Source organism: Ceratotherium simum, chromosome 1 (genome assembly GCF_057802395.1).
Source record: "Ceratotherium simum simum isolate JZ-2026a chromosome 1, ASM5780239v1, whole genome shotgun sequence".
Classification (NCBI taxonomy): Eukaryota; Metazoa; Chordata; class Mammalia; order Perissodactyla; family Rhinocerotidae; genus Ceratotherium; species Ceratotherium simum.
In genome coordinates this window covers 50,993,425-51,013,870 of record NC_141900.1, presented here as the reverse complement: position 1 = coordinate 51,013,870, position 20,446 = coordinate 50,993,425, and the positions used below count along the sequence as shown (strand labels likewise).

At 35.3% G+C, this 20,446-nt stretch overlaps 1 protein-coding gene across 1 annotated transcript in view; it reads right to left on the bottom strand.

Moving 5' to 3' along the window:
- AHR (aryl hydrocarbon receptor) overlaps positions 1 to 20,446 on the bottom strand; it is a 46,313-nt gene that overhangs the window by 20,741 nt on the left and 5,126 nt on the right. The window contains exon 2 of the mRNA XM_004418953.3: positions 13,305 to 13,492. Coding sequence (XP_004419010.2) covers positions 13,305 to 13,492 — 188 coding nt within the window. The remainder of the gene's footprint in view (positions 1 to 13,304; positions 13,493 to 20,446) is intronic.

The following is a 20,446-nucleotide window of genomic DNA, read 5'->3' as shown; positions in this document are numbered from 1 at the left end:
TGATCTAATAGTTAATCAAGACCAAAGGAAATGCTTAATCTTTTCTTGCTGAAAGGTAGAAGAGAGAAAGGCCTTTTCTCCCTTTCTATTTTGTCAGTTTTGTTGCTGCTCCTTGCTTTCTAATGGGCAAATTTGCTTGAATGCATTAAAACCTCACAATGTCAGGGTTAACTACACTTCGCTACCTTTCCAAAGCTCTAGTATGAGGCACAATTTAAGAATTATACCAAATATCAATAAGATTTGCTATTAAAAAGAAAACAACAAAATCAAAACCCTTAGATTATGAAAGAAGTAAAGTAATCTTAAAAGCGGATAGATATTAATAGTGTCAAATTTAAAATGTCTAAATTATCTTATTAGGAATCTTTTAAAATTAATTTTATCAGTGGGATTGACGTCAGTTCCAACTAGAGTTACTGGACCACTGAGAAGCTGAATAAGAAATGAAAGAGACCATTCATCTCAGAGTAATTCACAATTTGTTTCTGCTCTTGTACGGGGGATATTAGCCAAGGTAATTAGACATTAGACAGACTCTGCCTTTAAGTTGGGAATATAAACTGTGGAAATAAAGAACTAGAAAAGAATGTCAAAAATATTACTTACCAGAATGGGACTTAATTAAAGTATTACAGGAACTTGAAAGAGAGAAAAAATAAAAAGAACTCTTTCTAAACAACAATGATTACAATTCTAAATGTTGGAAGGACATATTTAATAATATAACTACTGCTCAAGTAGGAAAAGTGACAACTGCATTTTGGGGGAGGATCACTGGAGGGTTCTACCAAAAATAAACAAATATTTTTGTTGCTCTCATGTTTAAAGTTAATAATCAGCAAAGGATTTAAGTAAATATTGTGCAAAGATGAGGCTAGGAAGGGAGAACTCTCTTCCCAGTCTCATCTAAAAAGAATCCTAATATGACTTTTCAGAAAACTTATTTTATGTCCTTGGGTCAGCCTCTCAACTCAAACTATGTAATTTTTGCCCTTCCACGAAGTTTGTCCTGTTTCTTGACCTCATACTGACCACCTCTCCCTTCTTAAAATTACTAGAACTATATTAATTCATACTACTCACTTTCACATGTACATTTCTTGCCTTGATTAGAAAGCAACAGAACAGTAAGAAGATGGCGCAGCATACTGTCACCAGTGCTACTTCCTACCATCTGAGTGGCCTTAAATAATTTCCTTAGTAATAACACGTGATACTTACTGAGCACACAGTGTATGCCAAGCAGTTTCCATGTATTATATCTCATTTAATCTTCCTAACGGTCCTACGAGACCAGCCTTATTGTCCTTTCTAAATATTACGAAACTGAGACTTAGGGAGGTTAGGAAACTTTCCCAATGTCATAGAGCTTTAAGTGGTAGAGCCTAGATAAAAACCCAGGTAGCCTGACCCCAAGTGTGTGAGCTATTATTAACCACCTACCCGACTTTCCCCCTATGCTAAACACCTTTGACCTTTGGTTTCCTCATCTTTAAATGAGGACCATGATACCTCTGGAGACAAATTCTAGTGCTGGCTAAAACAACATGCAGAGTACCTGGGTAACGCTTGGCATCCATAACTGACAGTCAACAACAGAGACAATGGGCTCTGTGCCGAGTTTACACACCCTCAAACCACTATGGAAAGCTGACACTAAAAGTGCACACCAGATGAGTGTTTTCTCATCTCTGAACAGGGAGCACTAATGAGTACCTAATAGCACTGCTATGATGACTACACAACACAGATTTGGAAGTACTTCAAAATTGTAAATTGTTATAAAAATTATATGCATAATCAGATGTATAGGACACTTTAAATATTATACCACTGGAATTAAAGACACGACAGTTCATAGAAACAAAACGTAATATCTGAAAATAAGTCACGAGCCAATTCTGCTACTTGGGAAGCATTTGCTATACTGAACTGACCTGTTAAAATCCTCCCCATCTGCAGGATCACCACACCTTCCAAAGTGTTAAGGATCTGACTTTGAGCAGTCAGTGGAATATTAAGATAATAAACCGTCAAAATATCTCACTATTTCCTCACTGAGAGATCAATGAAGCAATTACACAAGAATTTAATCTAATTGATGATGGAGTTCAGAGCGTAGATCTACCACAGCATTATCAAATTGTCATATTACCTAAGGATTCAAGTCTTATTCCCACATGCATTTAACCATATCCATGTTTCCTAATATGGCACCTTCCTTCCTTATACATCTAAGCTCAGATTTTCATTTCCTCCTACAAGCCAAATATTTCCTCTTCAAAACATGCTCTGAATTGTTCAAGAGAGAAATTCATAAGGAAGAAATATTGGCATGTGGTAAACTATATTTTGTGTTTTGTTACTGTAGTTTGCACTTAAATAGAAAGATGACATGATAAATGTCTTGCCAGGGAAAAGCACACAAGCATTTTTAATCTCTGTTGATATAAATTCAATTTATTTTATAATAATATTTATCATCTATTTTATTACTTCTGGCAGGAAAATTTAAATTCCATTCCCACAATGATATAAGCATAAGAGAAAAAAGCTATCACTTATTATAAAATTCAACCAACTGCATAAACTTTTATAAATTAGAAAGGGTTAAGTAATGCAGTATTTCTTAAATATAATGAAAACATCCCCAGTTTAGTTTAGTCTGGTATGGATGAGTATTTCCAAATAATTTCCAAATAATATATTAAGTGTACCTAAATAGAGTTTCTTCTACACACTTTGGGGTAAAACATATTTCACTTCATACATGAAGTTTTTTTTTGTAAATGAAATGTTCTTTTGAGGGAAAGAAAGAAGAAACAGAAATTAAGAAAACTATGTTATATTCTAAGTTTCTAGGAGACAAAGATTAAGTCTTCACAGTTTAGTACCTTCTGATGATATTTTTTTTTTTGCCTAGAAAGGTCTAATCACCAAGGCAGAATAAAAGTAAATTCAGTTTTTTGAAATGCAAGTGTTAGTTTATATCTTTATGAATGAATGTAGGTTGCATAACTGGTGGTTATTGCCTTTTTCGCAAATCTTTTAAAAAACATCCTTTTAAAGCTGAAAAAGTACTTACAAGTTAGACCTATTCCTACTCTCAACTGTGTGGAAACTGACTTCCAAAGATGTTACTTAACATCTTTCCAGTTCTACATTTAGTTATATGCAATTCTACTATAATTAAATGTTAGGTATCTGAATTAACGGAACCAACAAGAGCAGTTAATTTACTTTTTCTGTGGGGAATGAGTTGCATTTAGCTTTCCACATATACAAGAGTGGAATTCAAACTGCATTCTAAGTAGCAGCATTTAATCAATTAGAGCAGTGATTCTCAAACTTTCATAGACATGAGAATTACCTGGAAGCCTACTAAAAACACATTGCTGGATCCCACCCTCTAAAATTTCTGATTCAGCAGGTCTAGTTTGCATTGCTAACAAGTTCCCAAGTGATGCTGAGGACCAGGTGCCACATTTTGAGAACTAGTTACTTACAAAATGAGGATTTAGGAAATAACTTACAAATGTTCTGGATCTCATTCCCTCATATTTTCTAAAACTACCACTCCTCTGCTTAAAGAGTACATTCATTAATGTGAACCTCTTCAGCAAATAACTCTAATCCCAATTTTATAAAAATGAAAACAGAGGCACATAATGTGAGATTTAAACTCAGGGCAATAATGAAAAATTCTAGATGTATACAAATAAAGAAAGTAGCACACTGTCCACAGTTTATATCCTCACCAAAACAAGCTATGTCACTTTTCCCTGAACAAAAGCGTCTACATTTGAGTGTATGCCACTTCTGAAAAAGAAAACAATATGGGGAACTTATTACATGTTATACCAAAAGGCTAAAGAGAGTTTATTAGCAAATCTCCATCTCTAAATTGAAATACAAAATTAATTCAACAAAAGGATTCTCAGATGATATTAATACCAGGTCCCTCAAGAGACCTATGCATATTCAACAACAACAAAAGTTCTCCAGTGAAACAAGTAAAATATTAGTGTTCTGCAAGAAACAATTAGAATTTCTACAATAATTTTGATTATAAAATTCACTTCACAAATCTCTTATTTTTAGGATAAATCCACCACAAATTCAAAACGCCAGGCAGGCAAGCATTCTTGTCATCCATGCTGAGAAGATGAAGACTCTGAGGACGGTGAGGTTAAAGGTCTTATCTAAAGCCACAAGATTAGTTAACTGACCCAGCCCCACTTCCCCTGCCCGCTGGGGCTTCCATTACATGACACACTCTCCCTCCACCATCCCCAAGAGAGGGAATGCTGCTTCCATAACGTAGAGATTAGACGGTCAAAACTAGACACTATTAAGAATCCAGTTGACAATAGAATATTCTGTAACACTAACCTGAAAAGTCACCCCCACATCATGTGGGCAAATTCAAAGCTAAAGAAACCAGAATATTCAATACAGACAATTTTAGGTTCATTAAGTTGATCCAATTTGACTGCTTGTCTCCCTCCTCAGACTCCCACTGCTGACACCTGAATGCCTTTATGGCTTCTATGGACAACCAAGGACCAGAAATTACCTCATCTAACTATTATTATTTTTCCATATGGACTTCAACTTCATTTTAGTTTACACTTTCATGTGCAATTTTTCTCTTTGATTCTCTAATTTAAGAACTTGAAACACCAAATGAAGGTATCTTTAAGCAAACTCATTATTACCTAGGCACAGTTTCATATTCCACACACACACACACACACACACACAGCTTTTCCTCCACCTCAGCCCATCCTTAAAACATTCCACCTTTGGTATTTTTTCTCTTATTCTATATGCTCTCCCCTAGAATATTTTATTCAGTTTCATGGTTTAAAATATTATTCCAACTACATTATAATGACTCCAAAATCTAAATCTCCAGCTATGAACAAATAAATGAAATTTGAGCTACTGATTAAAAATAGCTGATCAAAAAGTCAAAAGGCCATAAGAACAGGATTTAAAATAACACATAAATATGATTACTAAATAAAAATGATTATGGGGCCGGCCCGGTGGCTTAGTGGTTAAGTGCGCACGCTCCGCTACTGGCAGCCCAGGTTTGGATCCCAGACGTGCACCGATGCACCACTTCTCCAGCCATGCTGAGGCGGCGTCCCACATACAGCAACTAGAAGGATGTGTAACTATGACATACAACTATCTACAGGGGCTTTGGGGAAAAAAAAAAAAAAGGAGGAGAATTGGCAGCAATAGATGTTAGCTCAGAGCTGGTCTTCCTCAGCAAAAAGAGGAGGATTAGCACGGATGTTAGCTCAGGGCTGATCTTCCTCACAAAAAAAAAAAAAAAACATGATTAGTGGTAATGTAACTATGTTTTATTACAGACCTTAAAGTGATTAATTTTATATGTTAATATAGTTTCTAAAACACTATAACATGAAGACGTTGTATATTTCCATTAACCAGATCACAAAGCCTCACAAAATATCAAACAATTCAACTATACACATTTAAATTCTGTATTTCAGGAAAAAAAAAGGAAAAATTGCTGAAAGTTGGCTGGCTTTAACATAGTCATGCGTCACTTAACAATGGAGACGTGTTCTGAGAAGTGCATCATTTGGCGATTTTGTCATTGTGCAAACATCATAGAGTGTACTTACACAAACCTAGATTGTATAGCCTACCACACACCTAAGCTATATGGTACTAATCTTATGGGACCACCGTCATATATGCAGTCCATTGTTGACCAAAACATCGTTATGTGGTACATGACTGTATTACCCCAGTGTTAATCTTCCTTAGAAAAAGAAAGATAAAGGCATAAACTTATGACCAACTGGACCTGTTCATGGCTAAGCAATTAAGCATCTCAGAGTCATATAACACTAGGTAATGATCAAAGAGAAAACGCATTAAAGCAGTAAATTTAAAAGTGACAGGAAAGAAGCAAATAATATAATAAAGGATGCAATGAGTTTAGGTTCAGTTTGTATTTTGAGGAAGATTGGCCCTGCACTAACATCTGTTGCCAATCTTCCTCTTTTTTCTTTTTTCTCCCCAAAGTCCCAGTACATAGTTGTGTATCATAGTTGTAGAGTTATAGCTCTTCTCTATGGGACGCTGCCTCAGCATGGCTTGATGAGTGGCGAGTAGGTCAGCGCCCACGATGCGAACCCAGGGCCGCCGAAGCAGAAGGCGCAAACTTAACGGCTACGCCCCCGGGCTGGCCCCTAGGTTCAGTTTTAATCTTCAATATTTATTAGTCACTTTTTAAAAATACCTGTCAAAGCAAACAAAAACACTCAGAGATGAATGTGTGCTATATAAAACATCATAGAGTATTAAATTTATTCATAGAATCTAATGAATCTTATACTATAAGTTAGAATATCTGAAGAAAAGAGAGATTAAATTTCTGATTCAAAGAGGTCATATTATTAAATGTAAGAGCCAGGATTTGAATATCACTTCAATCTGACTCAATAAGAATATTCTACTATCCTTTTTATTCATCCATGTTTCAATGTGTATGGATTTGACTATATAAAATCCATAAATTAAAACTGAAAAGAATCTCTAAATTTTATAGTTTTAGTTATGCAAAGCATCATGTATGTTATCAAGTTTCATGTTTTAGAATGTGAATTCTAGAAAAAAAAATTTATAGTTAAATTACAATCTAAGATGGATAATACCAGGTAAATGAAACTCAACATTACATATTTGATGGTTTCAAATGTGCTGATCTTTTAGGCAAACAAACCTACTTTGGACATTTCTAGAATTAAGAAATCACATTTGCTGTGATATTGTGATAGTGAAAATCCTGGAAATTACTTGGCATACAGTAATTTAAAAATCACATCAAAGCAAATGAAATTAGTATACAAATCTCATGAATGGAAAAGCACACATATGAACCCATTCAACTTTATAAAACATCAACCCTTAAAAGGGCTTTTTATTTAATTCATTTTTACTGCTTATTCAAGCTCATTCTTGGCATATGTATTTGTTTTTCAAGATAATGTTCTGGTTACACAGATACTAAAACAGGGTTGAAATCCAGAGGAACACACAAGCTGAAGATGAATAAACACAGTAACTCTCTTTTTAAAACCTAATGAACTGGAAATGAACTGTTAAAGTATCTACAAAAGGATGACCAAGAAAAGAGCACATATACTTTTTAATTTAAAATAAAGTCAACAAAGATTCATGGTAAACAATGAGGTGGAATAAATGTTGATCATCACATAATGCAAGTTAACTGTTGTCATCCTCTCTCATAGCATTTTTCAGACTTCGTGAATTTAAAATATTCCAACACGTAAATACTACTACACTTTATAAAATGGTGATTATTTTAAGCATGTATAATGACTCAATACTCAGATTTTCCCCTACATTACCTAGTTTTTAAAATAACCAGAAAACTATTCCCTATGACAATTGCAAACGAGGACTTCGGAATTAGAAATTCAGATCCCCAAACTCACTTCTGTCAGGCTTAATGGAACCTAGACAAAATCATCTTTTTCTTGTTTCCAAGTTTTCCTTTCCACAAATTAAATTTATAAATCTCAATTATAAAAATGTCATAAAGAATAACCTATGACTCAGATATAATGGAGGATATAAAAGATTTCAGTTAATGATTATATTTTAATGTGCAATTTGTACTATGAATATTTTATTGAATTACTAGTACATGCCACTGACCCCCCCCCCACTATTGTCTCATAGAAAGAAAACTTTTCTGCCTTTTATGCCTCATTAGACATTTATGTCTCAACAGAGGACACGAATTAGTCATTCCCAAATTTTTAATTTTGGGGATTGTTGTCAAGAAGTAGAATAATTTAAATCCAACACTTACATGATGATGAGTATTTTAAAAAGTGATAATGAAATCTAATTCAAGTTTTTTTATATGCTGAAATTACTCTTACTAATAAAACATTACCATACTGATTCAGATTGGTCAACAAGCCCAATGTCCACTGTTTGATCCTGGCACTAAGTGACACAACATAGGAGGAAACAATCTTTTTCCTTAACATCAACCAATTTCAAAGGTTGGGTTGTAACCACCCAAATCCTAGTCTCCCTTTAATAAACTATTATTGATCCTAATCATTAAGTTATTTAAACTTATTAAATATTTTCCATCTCAGAGGCAACGTGATATCTTGGGTCTTTAATTTTTTTTTTAATTATAAGAGGATAGTTTAATCTTACATTCTGGAATTCGGTGATCAAGTTTGAAGGTAACGTTAAAGCTTTTAGGCTTTCAGCCTGCGTCTCTGGGACGTGGTCCACACTGACTTGTCCTGTCACAGCCCCACCGGATTGTTTAGCTGCCCTCAGGCTCCCCTCGAGTTTGATTTAATCTTTCTTGAAAGGCAAAAACTGCACTTTACCACATTTAATTGCCAACATCAGAAAATAGCAATTCTGGATTTCTGTTATTTATTTTCTAAAAACAGAAAAGACTTTAAAGAAATACTTCAAAGATACACAATTTAGAGAAATCTTTAAAAAATAAAAGTAAGCAGGGAAGAACAGAAGGTAACACAGAAAAGCAATGTTACTGAGGAAATGAAATAGAACTTAAACAGCTTCTACTATTTTAATTAATCTAGTATTATTAATATATTGTTATTAATCCTAAAATATGTCTAAATGTGTCCATTGTGCAGAAATTTAAAATAAAGTATCACCTTATTTTGAAATTTTTAATCAATAAAATTTACAAAAGGAGTGATTTTTTTTTAAATCCAGAGTCCTATTTGTACATCCCATCTACACTGACAAAAATAAAAAATGTACCAAGACTGCCAGACTGCTGGGAAATAACAAAAGGAACATCCAGCAAAGAAGAAAGTGACCAGTGGCCCAGGAACAGATAATAAACGTAAAGCGAAGGCAAAGAGCAAAGAGTGGCTGAAGAACAGAAAGGACAGTACTGAAAGCAGGGACAAAGGGTACAGCTGACAGCAGTCAGTTCAAAAAAGGTGTATACGGCTTTGACATTTGAATCCTTAAATACTTCTACACGACTCACTGTTTCAGCCAACCAATTAGAGATAATGTAAAAAATTTCTTACTGCTATACCTCCATAAAACAAATACTTCTTGCATCTATATATTGATACATAGAGAATAAAATAATTGATAGAACCAATAATTGTAGTTGGCTCTTAACAGAAAGAAACAGCAAAATATTAACACCTTACACCAAGCCCTAGAAACATATTTCAAAACACATAATCTAGAATTTCAACATGAATTTTACATTGTTTTTCAGATATAAGTTAGTGAAATTAAGTTAGTAAATATTTATTGAATGCCTATTATGGGGCAGGCATTATTATAAGCGTTTAAGGTGTAGCAGTAAACACAATATTCTCAAGGAGCTTCCATTCTAGTGAGAGAAATAGACAAGATACGGCATGTTTAAGTGCACCAAAAGAAATAGAGGATTATGTTATGAAAATGAAAATGTTTATAACGATTACTTCATCTGTAGCATAGAGTACAAATTAAAAACAATTCTCTGAGTTTTATTGTCTAGAACATTCTACAATTCAAGAGTTTTCAAAGATTAAACATTCAGATTCCCTCAATTATTTCTTCAGTTGAAACCAAAATTAATAACTAACAAATTTTCTAATCTTTTTACTTCTCTTGAAAATGCTCCCTAAATGTTGCATTATAAATATTTAATATGTGCATTTAATATTTGCACACTGTATTTGTCAGTTTGAGACATTAGACGTTGAGCTATCAGAGGACAGAAACCTTTTTTTCCCTCTTTTTCTTTGTGAATTCAGCACCTGCAATGTTTAGAAGGAAGTACAATCTTGAATTACAAAATTTATTATAAAGTAATTTCAATTTAATAGTGTCAAAGAAGCTGCTTCTAACTTAACCATAACTGAAAAATTATTAAGTCTCGTTCAAATACTTCAAAGTTATATTTTAGAATGTTTTGATTAATTAGAAATGGATAAATATCAATGTTGTACTTAAGTGTTACTTTTCAGACAGTCACAGCATATAGTCATGGCTCCAAAGTTTAAGAACATCCATCCAAGCTGGATTATTTAAACTTGCAATAAATAGATGTATTTTCTTGGAAAAATATCTATTGTTACAGTAAAATTTGAGTTTCCTTTCTAACATGATTGTATGATTATTCGTTTATATTGTTCTTTCCGCAGGAATTCACACACCCCCTGTTTGCATCCTGTTATTCACTTAGAGCTTCCCTTCACTTCACTATACTGTTTCCCTAACAGTGGCAGAGTGGCTTTAACTGCACACAAAATCCTAACCACTGTCGGCATGCTCCAGGTCTCCTCATTTGCATTTAGTATTTGTTCAAGTCATAAGGATTACCTTGAAAAATTTATTCTCTGTGTCTTCTCAACATATTACATTGTCTCCTAGACCATTACATTGTCTCCTAGACCACTGGTGGTCTCGAGAAGACTTGGGAACTTTTTTACTGATTTCCCTCACCTTCCATCTAACTCTGTTCCTGTACTGAACAACCTAAGAAACTGCTTAGGGTACACACTCCACTGAAACCCAAGCAAACACACTTACAGTCTTCCTAAAAGTTGTACGTTTGAACTGGTCTTACTGAAGGCAAAGAAAACTTTTTTTTTAAAATAATTCAGGGCATAATCAAGGCCAAGTTAAATCACTGCCTCAGACTCATCTTGGATGCTAATGAAAAGACAGATTCCTGGGTTCTACAGAGAACCCAGCATAAGATCAGAATCAGCACAAAAGGGGCATGCCCCAGAATGTGCATTTTAACAAGCTTTCTAGGTTATTCTGATGCACATTAAAGTTTAAAAACCAGTAATGCAAAGGACCTAAAACTGAAGATAATAAAATTGAGGAAGGAATGACGCAAATAGGGTAACAAGATCCTACTGTCAAATACACTGAACCAGAATAAAAAATAAACAAACTCATTAATGAAGAGCTAAGAAAATACTTTTCAACTAGTGAGATCTCCAAAATGAGCCCTGCTAAACTATGACATTCTTTATAAGGTAGACCTTGGAATCTCCTTTACCTGAGGAATTGAACAGGACACACATGTCTAATCAAGAAAAATACATATATATACATAAATTTATACATTAAATATACATATATTAATGTGTGTATATGTGTATGTATGTGTGTGCATATATACACACATATGTACATACATATACACACACTGCCTAGAAAGTAGTAATTACGTTAGTACTTAAATGACACACTCGCTACTGTCTAAGCAGCTTCAGTTCTGCTCCATTACTTCTAAACAGGGAGCAACCTACACATTTTTTTTTTCTCTTTTTAACCTATCTAGCTTGATTTCCTGTTATAGAGGAGCAGGAAATGAAAAGGTAAAATGACTCACGTCAATACATCTTTACCAGAGGCAAGGAACAGTGCCTCCCTGGCTTCTAGACTGTAAACTCTCTAAGGGCAGAGACCACATCTTACCTGTCATGGGACCCCTGACCACAGCATCAAGCAATGAGTACAGCATGTGAATAAACGCTGAGGACCAGGACAGCATTCCATGAAGCTGGGAGTGGCCTCGAGGTTACAATGTACAACAGGGGCTCCCAAACTTCAACATGCATCTAGCCCCACGACCAGAGTTTATGACTCCGTAGGTCTACGGTGGGGTCCAAGATCTGGCATTTCTAACAAGTTCCCAGGTAACACTAATGCTGCCTCTCTGGGGACTACGCTTTGAGAACCACAGATCTGGGGACAAGTCCTCAGGGTTTTGCTGTACATAATTGGTTCCCAGAAAAGGGAAGTAATTGACATATGGTCAGGAAAAACAATATAGGGAATCTGGAAACTTAGGTTCTAGCTCCAGCTCTATCACAACTGACTATACAGCTGATCACACATACCCCCCACCACCAAGTATCACATAACTCATCTCTAAGATGAAAGGTCTGGTATAGATGAAAATTGAAAATTCAAATACTTTTTATATAGATCAGAGAAAATTTAAGTGTCTACTATGAACTTTTAAACAGAAATCTTCCCTGAAATTATTATCCTTAAATCAGTGTATATTGCCCAGAGCACAACCGTTAAACTATATAGCTTTTATCCAAAATAAAGAACATAGAGCAAGCAAACAAATAAAAAGATGCTCAGACTAAACACATCAAACCATCTAAGTATAAACCTAAGGGGAAATAACTGTTTTGCAATAATCTAAACACAAATTACAAATTCAGGTATCTGTAAATGTGTCTAGGGCAGCAGTACCAGCATCATCTGAGAGCTTGTTAAAAATGCAAGATCTCACCACACCTAAACCTACTTCCTCTTAACAAGATCCCTAATGTGATTTGTAAGCACATTAAATTTGAGAAGCACTGAGGTTTTATCATTCATCCTTTACTGCTGTTTGTAAAATAACATGATATGTTTAAAAGACTGAACATTTCCTGAAAAAATCTATTTCTGATGTATAAACAGATAAAACGAGAAAGCAAGGAGTTATTGTACATGAGAAGACACACTGAAACATTCTTTTCAAACAAAATCTTCCATCTAAAGTACTTTATGACTATGAAATACTGTATGATTAAAAGGTAACAAATATCACCTAGATCAAATCTCTAACTTTATAGCTGAGTAAACTGAGGTACTACAGGGATGCTAACTGGTTTGGTTAAAGTCAAATAGTTTGTTGGTGGTACAATGGAGACTGAAATCCAATTTTACTGAAATTCTAATGAAATGCTCTTTCCAGTGCAAAAAAAAAATTTTAATTACATTTCCCTGGAGTAAACATACAGTTAAAGCAGGAGAAGTACACATAATTTTGAAGGATAAATGAAATGACATCAAAACATATTGAAGGAAACCCAGTAAAAAAACATCATAGTAGTTAATGTGTTTTACTCCTTCCATAAAAAAAGGAGAGACTTTAAAAAATTGAATTGGAAGAAGGGGAACTGGAAACTGACGTACTTAATATGAGCGTAACTTCCAAATATAAGACTTTCAGAGAATGACACCACATATCATTTAAGCGGCAGCAGCTGTTTGATGAATGAATTTGGAAAATTGATTTTTTGAAATATTAAAAATTTGGCTTTGCTACTCAAGTTTTACTGTACATCAATAAACAAAACTTTTTCACGTATGGCTAATTTTTGCAGTTTTCAACACAGAAGCAGAAACAGCCATATTCAACTTAAGTATTTTGTAAGCAATTATTGAAAAATTAACCCCTTCTGTCTTACCATCAAAGAAGCTCTTGGCTCTTAGGTAACTGACGCTGAGCCTAAGAACGGACAGTTTGTCCAGCTTATTAATAACATCTTGTGGGAAAGGCAGAAGGCTCGCCAAACGGTCCAACTCTGTATTAAGTCGGTCTCTATGCCGCTTAGAAGGATTTGATTTGATTCCTTCAGCTGGGACTGGCTTGACGCTGAAAAACAAACAAAATGCCATAAAATAATTTAAAATATATAAAGCAAAAATTTCTATTACATTGTAACATCTCCTCAAATATTTCTCTAATAAAACAAACCTCTAAAACCTACTTCAAGTTTACATAAATCCCTTCAAAATGCTCTGTTCATATCTTCATTAAGAAAAACAAGGGAATGGGTAAAATTCTTTATAATGTTTTATTAAAAGCTTATGAACCCATCATAGGAAAATGCTGAGTACATCTTACATACTTCATACTTCATATACTCCATACATTTCTGGTATAGTGATTCCCAATTAAAAATCTACCAGGATTTTTTTTCCCTCAAACACAGCCATTGTTAGGGGAAGAAAAAAATGAAATCTGCAATCAATTATGTGAAAATTATGCTTCCTTTGCTATCTTCCACAAGAAGCATCTTGGCATCATTTATGTTGTAGATAAATAAGAGCTATATCCTAAATAAAAAGCTTATCTCCATCATCCCCAGCTTCCTATATTTAAGACTTTCATCCTGTCAATGACAACTTCTCAGAGCCCTCCTGGTACCTCCAGATGGTCCTCCCACCACCCAAGGGGGTCCTCCAATATTAAAACAAGAAAAATATGACCAGTTATTTATACTTGTTGACTGACAAATACTGGAGGTTAACTGTGACTACGGGCAAATTTTGCTTTTATGACTGGTTAGTAATTCTACTTAATTATTAGCTTTCATAGTTTGTATCTGAATTAGAAAATTCAACGCAACTCCAACAATTAGCATGACTTTCATCCGGGAGAAAAGATACTTATGGTTGGGAATAGAACTTGAGTTCAGAAATGAGAAACTGGACTTCACACAAAGGCCTTAGCCAGGATTTCATAGCAGAAACTCATTATTTAAAGTGAATTTATAGATCATTAGACACCCATGCTGAAATATAAATAGAGAAGATATTCAAAAACCAACCAAAGAAATTTTTAGATCATGCCTCTGCACCTTCCGATTTGCCAGAAAAATAAAGAATGATCTGGAGTATTCTTATGACAAAGACATTTTTTCCCCAGTTTTACTGAGAAGACGACAAAGACATTTTTGACAATTCAAATTAAATTATAGTATCTTAAAAAGTAGAAATTGGCTTGAGTATAGTGCTATTAATTTGATTCAATCAAAACATTTCTAGATAATTTGTTTTCAATGTTATATGTGGAAAGGTACTACTTTATGCAAAAAGATGATAAAAAGCAAATATGAAATTTTAACATGTTTTTACACTGTCTCCAACAAGTAATTTCTTCAGAATTTGTCTATTTCTATTTTTTCTATTATAGTTCATATTATTTCTACAAAAAGTAAGAGTAATAAATTGATTGAGTAGCATATATACAAAATAAGTCAGTAAATACTTTCTCCAGACTGTTGGTATAACTGCATACCTAACAGAAACTGGTGACTGTTCCTCTAGCTATTTTCTCCTAATCATATTGCATTTACAATCAAATTCAAGTCACACCTAATGACTCCATTTCTACAATTAATCGACAATTGCAACTTTTACCTATAAGGCGCGTCTACCTCATCAAATAATTCCTTACCTATTAATCACTTGTTAACACAAATATTTTTTTTTTGTGAGGAAGATCGGCCCTGAGCTAACATCTGCCAATCCTCCTCTTTTTTTTTTTTTTTGCTGAGGAAGACTGGCCCTGGGCTAACACCCACGTCCATCTTCCTCCACTTTATATGGGATGCCGCCACAGTTATGGCTTGCCAAGCAGTGCGTCGGTGCACGCCTAGGATCCGAACCGGCGAACCCCGGGCCGCCGCAGTGCAGCGCGCACGCTTAATTGCTTGCGCCACGGGGCTGGCCCCTTGTTAACACAAATATTTATTTGCACCTATCTTGTCCTGGGCACTCCAAGAAAACACCCTTCTAAACATTCAAAAAGTGTCATGGGAGTGAAGTACAGCAAGCAACTGCTTGAAAAAAGATTTTTATACAAAAGGTGTATCTGAGATGGGTCTGGAAAGATGAACAGGATTTCAGGAGGAAGCATGACTGAGGAACGGTGAACTGTGTGAAGAGTGAAGCACAGGGTGCAAGAGAGAGAAGGGGGAAGCTGGATGGGGCCCCATTCTTTTAACAAATACTAACCACCTGCCCCGTGCCAAGCACTGACCACCTAGCCGTGAACAGAACATACTAAAGCTCCTGTTCTCAGGAAGCTTACATGCCGGTGGGAGGATACATAAATAAATACATGAATCAATAAACAAACATATACCTTTTGGGGCTGGTAAGTGTCAAGAAGAAAAATAAAGCAAGATAAGGAACCAAGGAGTGACGGGGGTGCTGGTTTTGATAGCCAGGGAAGGTCTCTCTGATGTGATGTTTCAGCAAAGACATGAATATAATGACGGACTGAGCCATGTGGATGCCTGATGAAAAAATGTTCAAGACAGAGGAAACAGCAAGTTTCCTCACAGAAATGGTACAAAATCGGACTTTGGTATCTGGGAGTCATCTTAAGCTTCCAGCTGGGATTTACATGACCAGTCTTGTGTTTTACTAAGCTGACTCTGGTGATGGAGAGGATGGAATGCAGGGCAGATCTCGCCGAGGCTAGCGCTTCTTTCTAAAATATAAATCCATGTCTCTTCTCTGAGTCAAAGAATCAGAGAAGCTTTCAGTAGCTCTGCACAGTCCACTTTCTTTAGCCTAACAAACAAAATCCTTCTTGATCTTTCTACAGCCCCTAACTATTCCTCTGGCCTCATTTCCTCCAGCTAAAGCCTTCCTTGTCCATTATACTCCAGAGAGAAGAAATTCCTTACAGTTACCAACACGTACTTTGGTGCTTTCATACGTGTTACTCCCCAGAATCTCCCGTTCTGTCTCACCAACTACAAAGCCCTGCTTAATTAGATCACTTTTTTAAAGTCTTCCCTGACCTACTCACAATGGACTCCTCTCATACTACTTCTGTACCTTATGCATCTTACGTAAATGCCTTACACAACCATTCGGTTAAGGAATATTCTGTGCAGATAGCATTTCCCATAAATTGAAAACAAAATCCCCTCTTGCACTCTTGGTAGCTTTCCAGTAATGATTATAAAACAGTGGGGAGAAGAGAGTAACACAAACACTGAAGCAAGACAAGCTGACATGATACGGATAGAAATAACAGTAACAGTACGAGAAAGAAGCTTAAAGGTATTCCTCCATGTGGTACTGCTGCCACTCTTGTGCTGGCTCTGCAGTCTTCAACCCTGCACTAGATGAGACTATTTCTTTACGCAATGGAAAACTGTCCACAGCTCTAATGTATTATTATGCACATTATGGAATATTTAGCATGAGATCAAATTTCCTAAGTCAAGTGTTATGTAACCTATATGGCTTATACTTGTTTGTTGCTCTTTTTACTATGTAAACTTAAGCATTTTTGTATCCCCAGTGCTCAGCATAGTACTTGACACAGAGTGGACTCTCGATTAATGTTTGCTGATCAGAAGTGTTCAGAAAAGAAATGACTGGAGCCTGACCAAAGGCAGCGATAGTAAGAATAGGAAGTAAGGCCTGACTTGAGATATTTAAACACAGCATTTGTGCCTATCACAAAGTTTGGTACGTGGCCAGACTCAAATGTTCACTGAACCGAACTGACTTGCTGTCTGACTAGGTATAGGAGGTAAGGGAGAGGAAAATGTTGAGTGAGGAGAGGTTGCAAATAACTGGGGTTTGTAGCTTAGGATAACAATTATATTTCATAATGGAAGGTATACCAAACGAAGAGAAAAGGGACTTGAGGACAGATCACAACGTTTAGGTATAAGGTTGAGAAACAGGTGCAGGCAAAGATGGCAAAAGAGGAATGATAAGACAGACAAGAAAAGAACCAGGGTAGAATATTTTGGAGGCCACAGAACAAAGTCAAATACACAGAGAATTAAGTAAGGGCCCACTGGACTTGGTATTCCAAATCTACAAAAACTAAAGTTATATATTTGACATACTTTTTCACTGATTTTGTGAGAAATACTTAGAATATTTTGTGAAAATATTTCCTACTTATCCATACATATGGAAGATGCACAGAATAATTAAAAATAGAGAGTAATTCTACATTAATTACCCTTGAATTGGGTTATGATAGTATTTTTACTTTTGTACTAACTTTAAATTTATGACAAAATATACTGCCAAAAATTTCTTTAAATAAAAGGCTACACTTGAAATATAAAAATACATCCCTGTAAGATTTGGGAGATCTGGTGTTCAAACATCTCCTGAAATAGAGAGACCATAGCTGTTTATCAAGGCAAAGGAACAATTTATTATTTTTTTAAACCTTAACCTCAAAAATCTTGTCCCGGGGCTGGCCCAGTGGCATAGCGGTTAAGTGCGCATGCTCAGCTTCAGCAGCCCCGGGTTCGCAGGTTCGGATCCCGGGTGCGTACCGACGCACTGCTTGTCAAGCCATGCTGTGGCAGCGTCGCATATAAAGTAGAGGAAGATGGGCATGGATGTTCGCCCTGGGCCAATCTTCCTCGGCAAAAAGAGGAAGGTTGGCATCAGATGTTAGCTCAGGGCTGATCTTCCTCACAAAAAAATATATATATAAAAAAAAAAATCTTGTCCCAACCTGTAAATCAAAATTGTTGTGAAATCAAGACTCTAGCTGACTGCATGCCATGTTGCTGTTTTAGGAGCCCTGCACGCTATAAGTACTGGTGGTAACAGGCCCAACAGCATGCCCAATGCCAGTGTGAATGCTATCTTTAAAGGCTTTTTAATATCCCAGTCTAAAATGTCTGTTAGGCTCATCACTTACGCCCAGTGTTTGAAACAAAGTTGAAAATTTAACAACCCAGTTTAATCATAAATTACCGTTATTGTAAATGTTTATTTTTTTATACAACATTTATCATAAAACCTCAAATGACAGGAGAAGATACAGTTTCAGTAACGCTATGAGATTAAAGTGACATTTTCTAACAGAGATTACCTATCACAGTACTGATTTTGCTCTATCAGCTTTTTCCTCTGGGTGATTTAATCTATTCCCACTGCTTCGGTCTACTTGTTTATCTTCATTTCCAGGCCCTGTACCTGAATGTCCTCTCATTCATATTTTCCAGAACTTGGGCACCCCCTTCTCTGCATCTACTATAGTACTACTCTCCATCCAACAAGTAGGAAATTGAAGTATTCCTCAATAAATCTCTCTACCATACCAACTACACCCAATTAAGCCCAACTCCTAAACACATTCATTCTTCATTTCCTTCCCATGGCTTCAGTGTGTACTTATTTATCTCTGAATATAAATGTTGAATGTTGATAGTCATAAATTATATGCTTAATGTAATAATGGAGAGGTGATCTGCAACACAAAGTCAAATTTCAATGTTAGGCTGAATCCTGCTGGATATTTTACTTTCTTATATGAGGCAAAAAAACATCTACAAAAACTTCTGAAAATACTGGCTGGAAGTCACTTTTAATGAGTCAGAATTCTTCGGCGACCACTCTCCTCTCCTCCAGCTGTGATGGGCTTTTCCCTTTCCCTCTTTTTGCTATTACTAAGGAGAAGCTATGAGGAAGAAAAGCATATAGCCTTTAGCACAAGACTTTAACAGTGAAAAACTGTAACATGAAATATGCCCTAGAAATCACTGTTACTTCCAAAATCCTGAAAAGAAATCATTAAGAATGTTCGCTTTTTCCTCTTCTTCTATGAATGTACACCTTTTTTCAGTATTTCCCTTGGAACTCACATAAAATACATCTACTATACCAAAATCATGAAAACATATCATTTTAAGTGGTGCCCAGCTGTTAAATTAGTAGATAATTCTCAAATACTACATGCATGGTACTAGGAAGCTCTGGTTGCTACAAAGACAAATAAATCTATCTTTAAAGAGCTTATCTTTCTTACTAGCAGGAGACATATTCTATAAAAAGGCAAAATCAAACATAATGTATTACTCAAAATTGTACGTGCCATAAAAGTGATGCTCAAGAGTTCAGGAAAGTAAGAGCTCATGTACAGGTAGAGAAACGGAAGGTTTCAGGGAGATGTGGCATCTAAATCAGGTCTTAAAGACAGGTAAGTCACTTCTGGTTTCACGATGGCAAAGTACATAGCATTCTGCAGCTACCCTTCTTTTCCAGAAAATCATGCCAAACAAGGAAAACAAGAGACAGAAACACAAAGTCTGTCTCCAATAAGTGTAAGAGACGCTAAACCCAGATATAAGTAATATGAAGATGAAAAATAGGTAGAAAAGAAACCAATGACAACATAGAACAGGAAGGAAATGTAATCATAGGGTATTACTTAGCAGTAAACAATATTCACAGTTAAAGAATAATGAAACAGTGAAAACGGATTTAATCCAAAATTGTGATAACATTATACTGGGAGGATGAAGAAAGGTGAAGGAGAGATGAAATAGCGCTTATAACCTTAACTATCAAAATAAAACATCAACAAATAATGCCTAATACACTAAACTTAAGATAGCATTTTACACATATTATAGACTTTTTAGAAGTTATTTAGTAGGTATACTTTTTAAAACAATATTTCAATCAAAAAAAGGGAAAAGAGCAAACTGAAAAATATGTCACAAAGCCAAATCATTACGTAAAGGACCCTTTAAGTAGAAAAATCTGCACACACACACAGTTACTACTACTACAACACACACACACACACACACACACACAATCCCAACATATAAGTTCAATTATCTACCCCACCTTTTTTGCCTATGAAATTGACAATCAATACTTTTGAAGCAAAAATGCAAGGACACAGGTACTCCCACAGGCTACTGATAGGAATGTAAATTTTTTATAGAGTAATTTGACACTACATTTCAGAGCACAATATTTGGCTCAACCTTAAAAGTACTTTGTACCCCAAAATTCCACTTACAGGAATTTT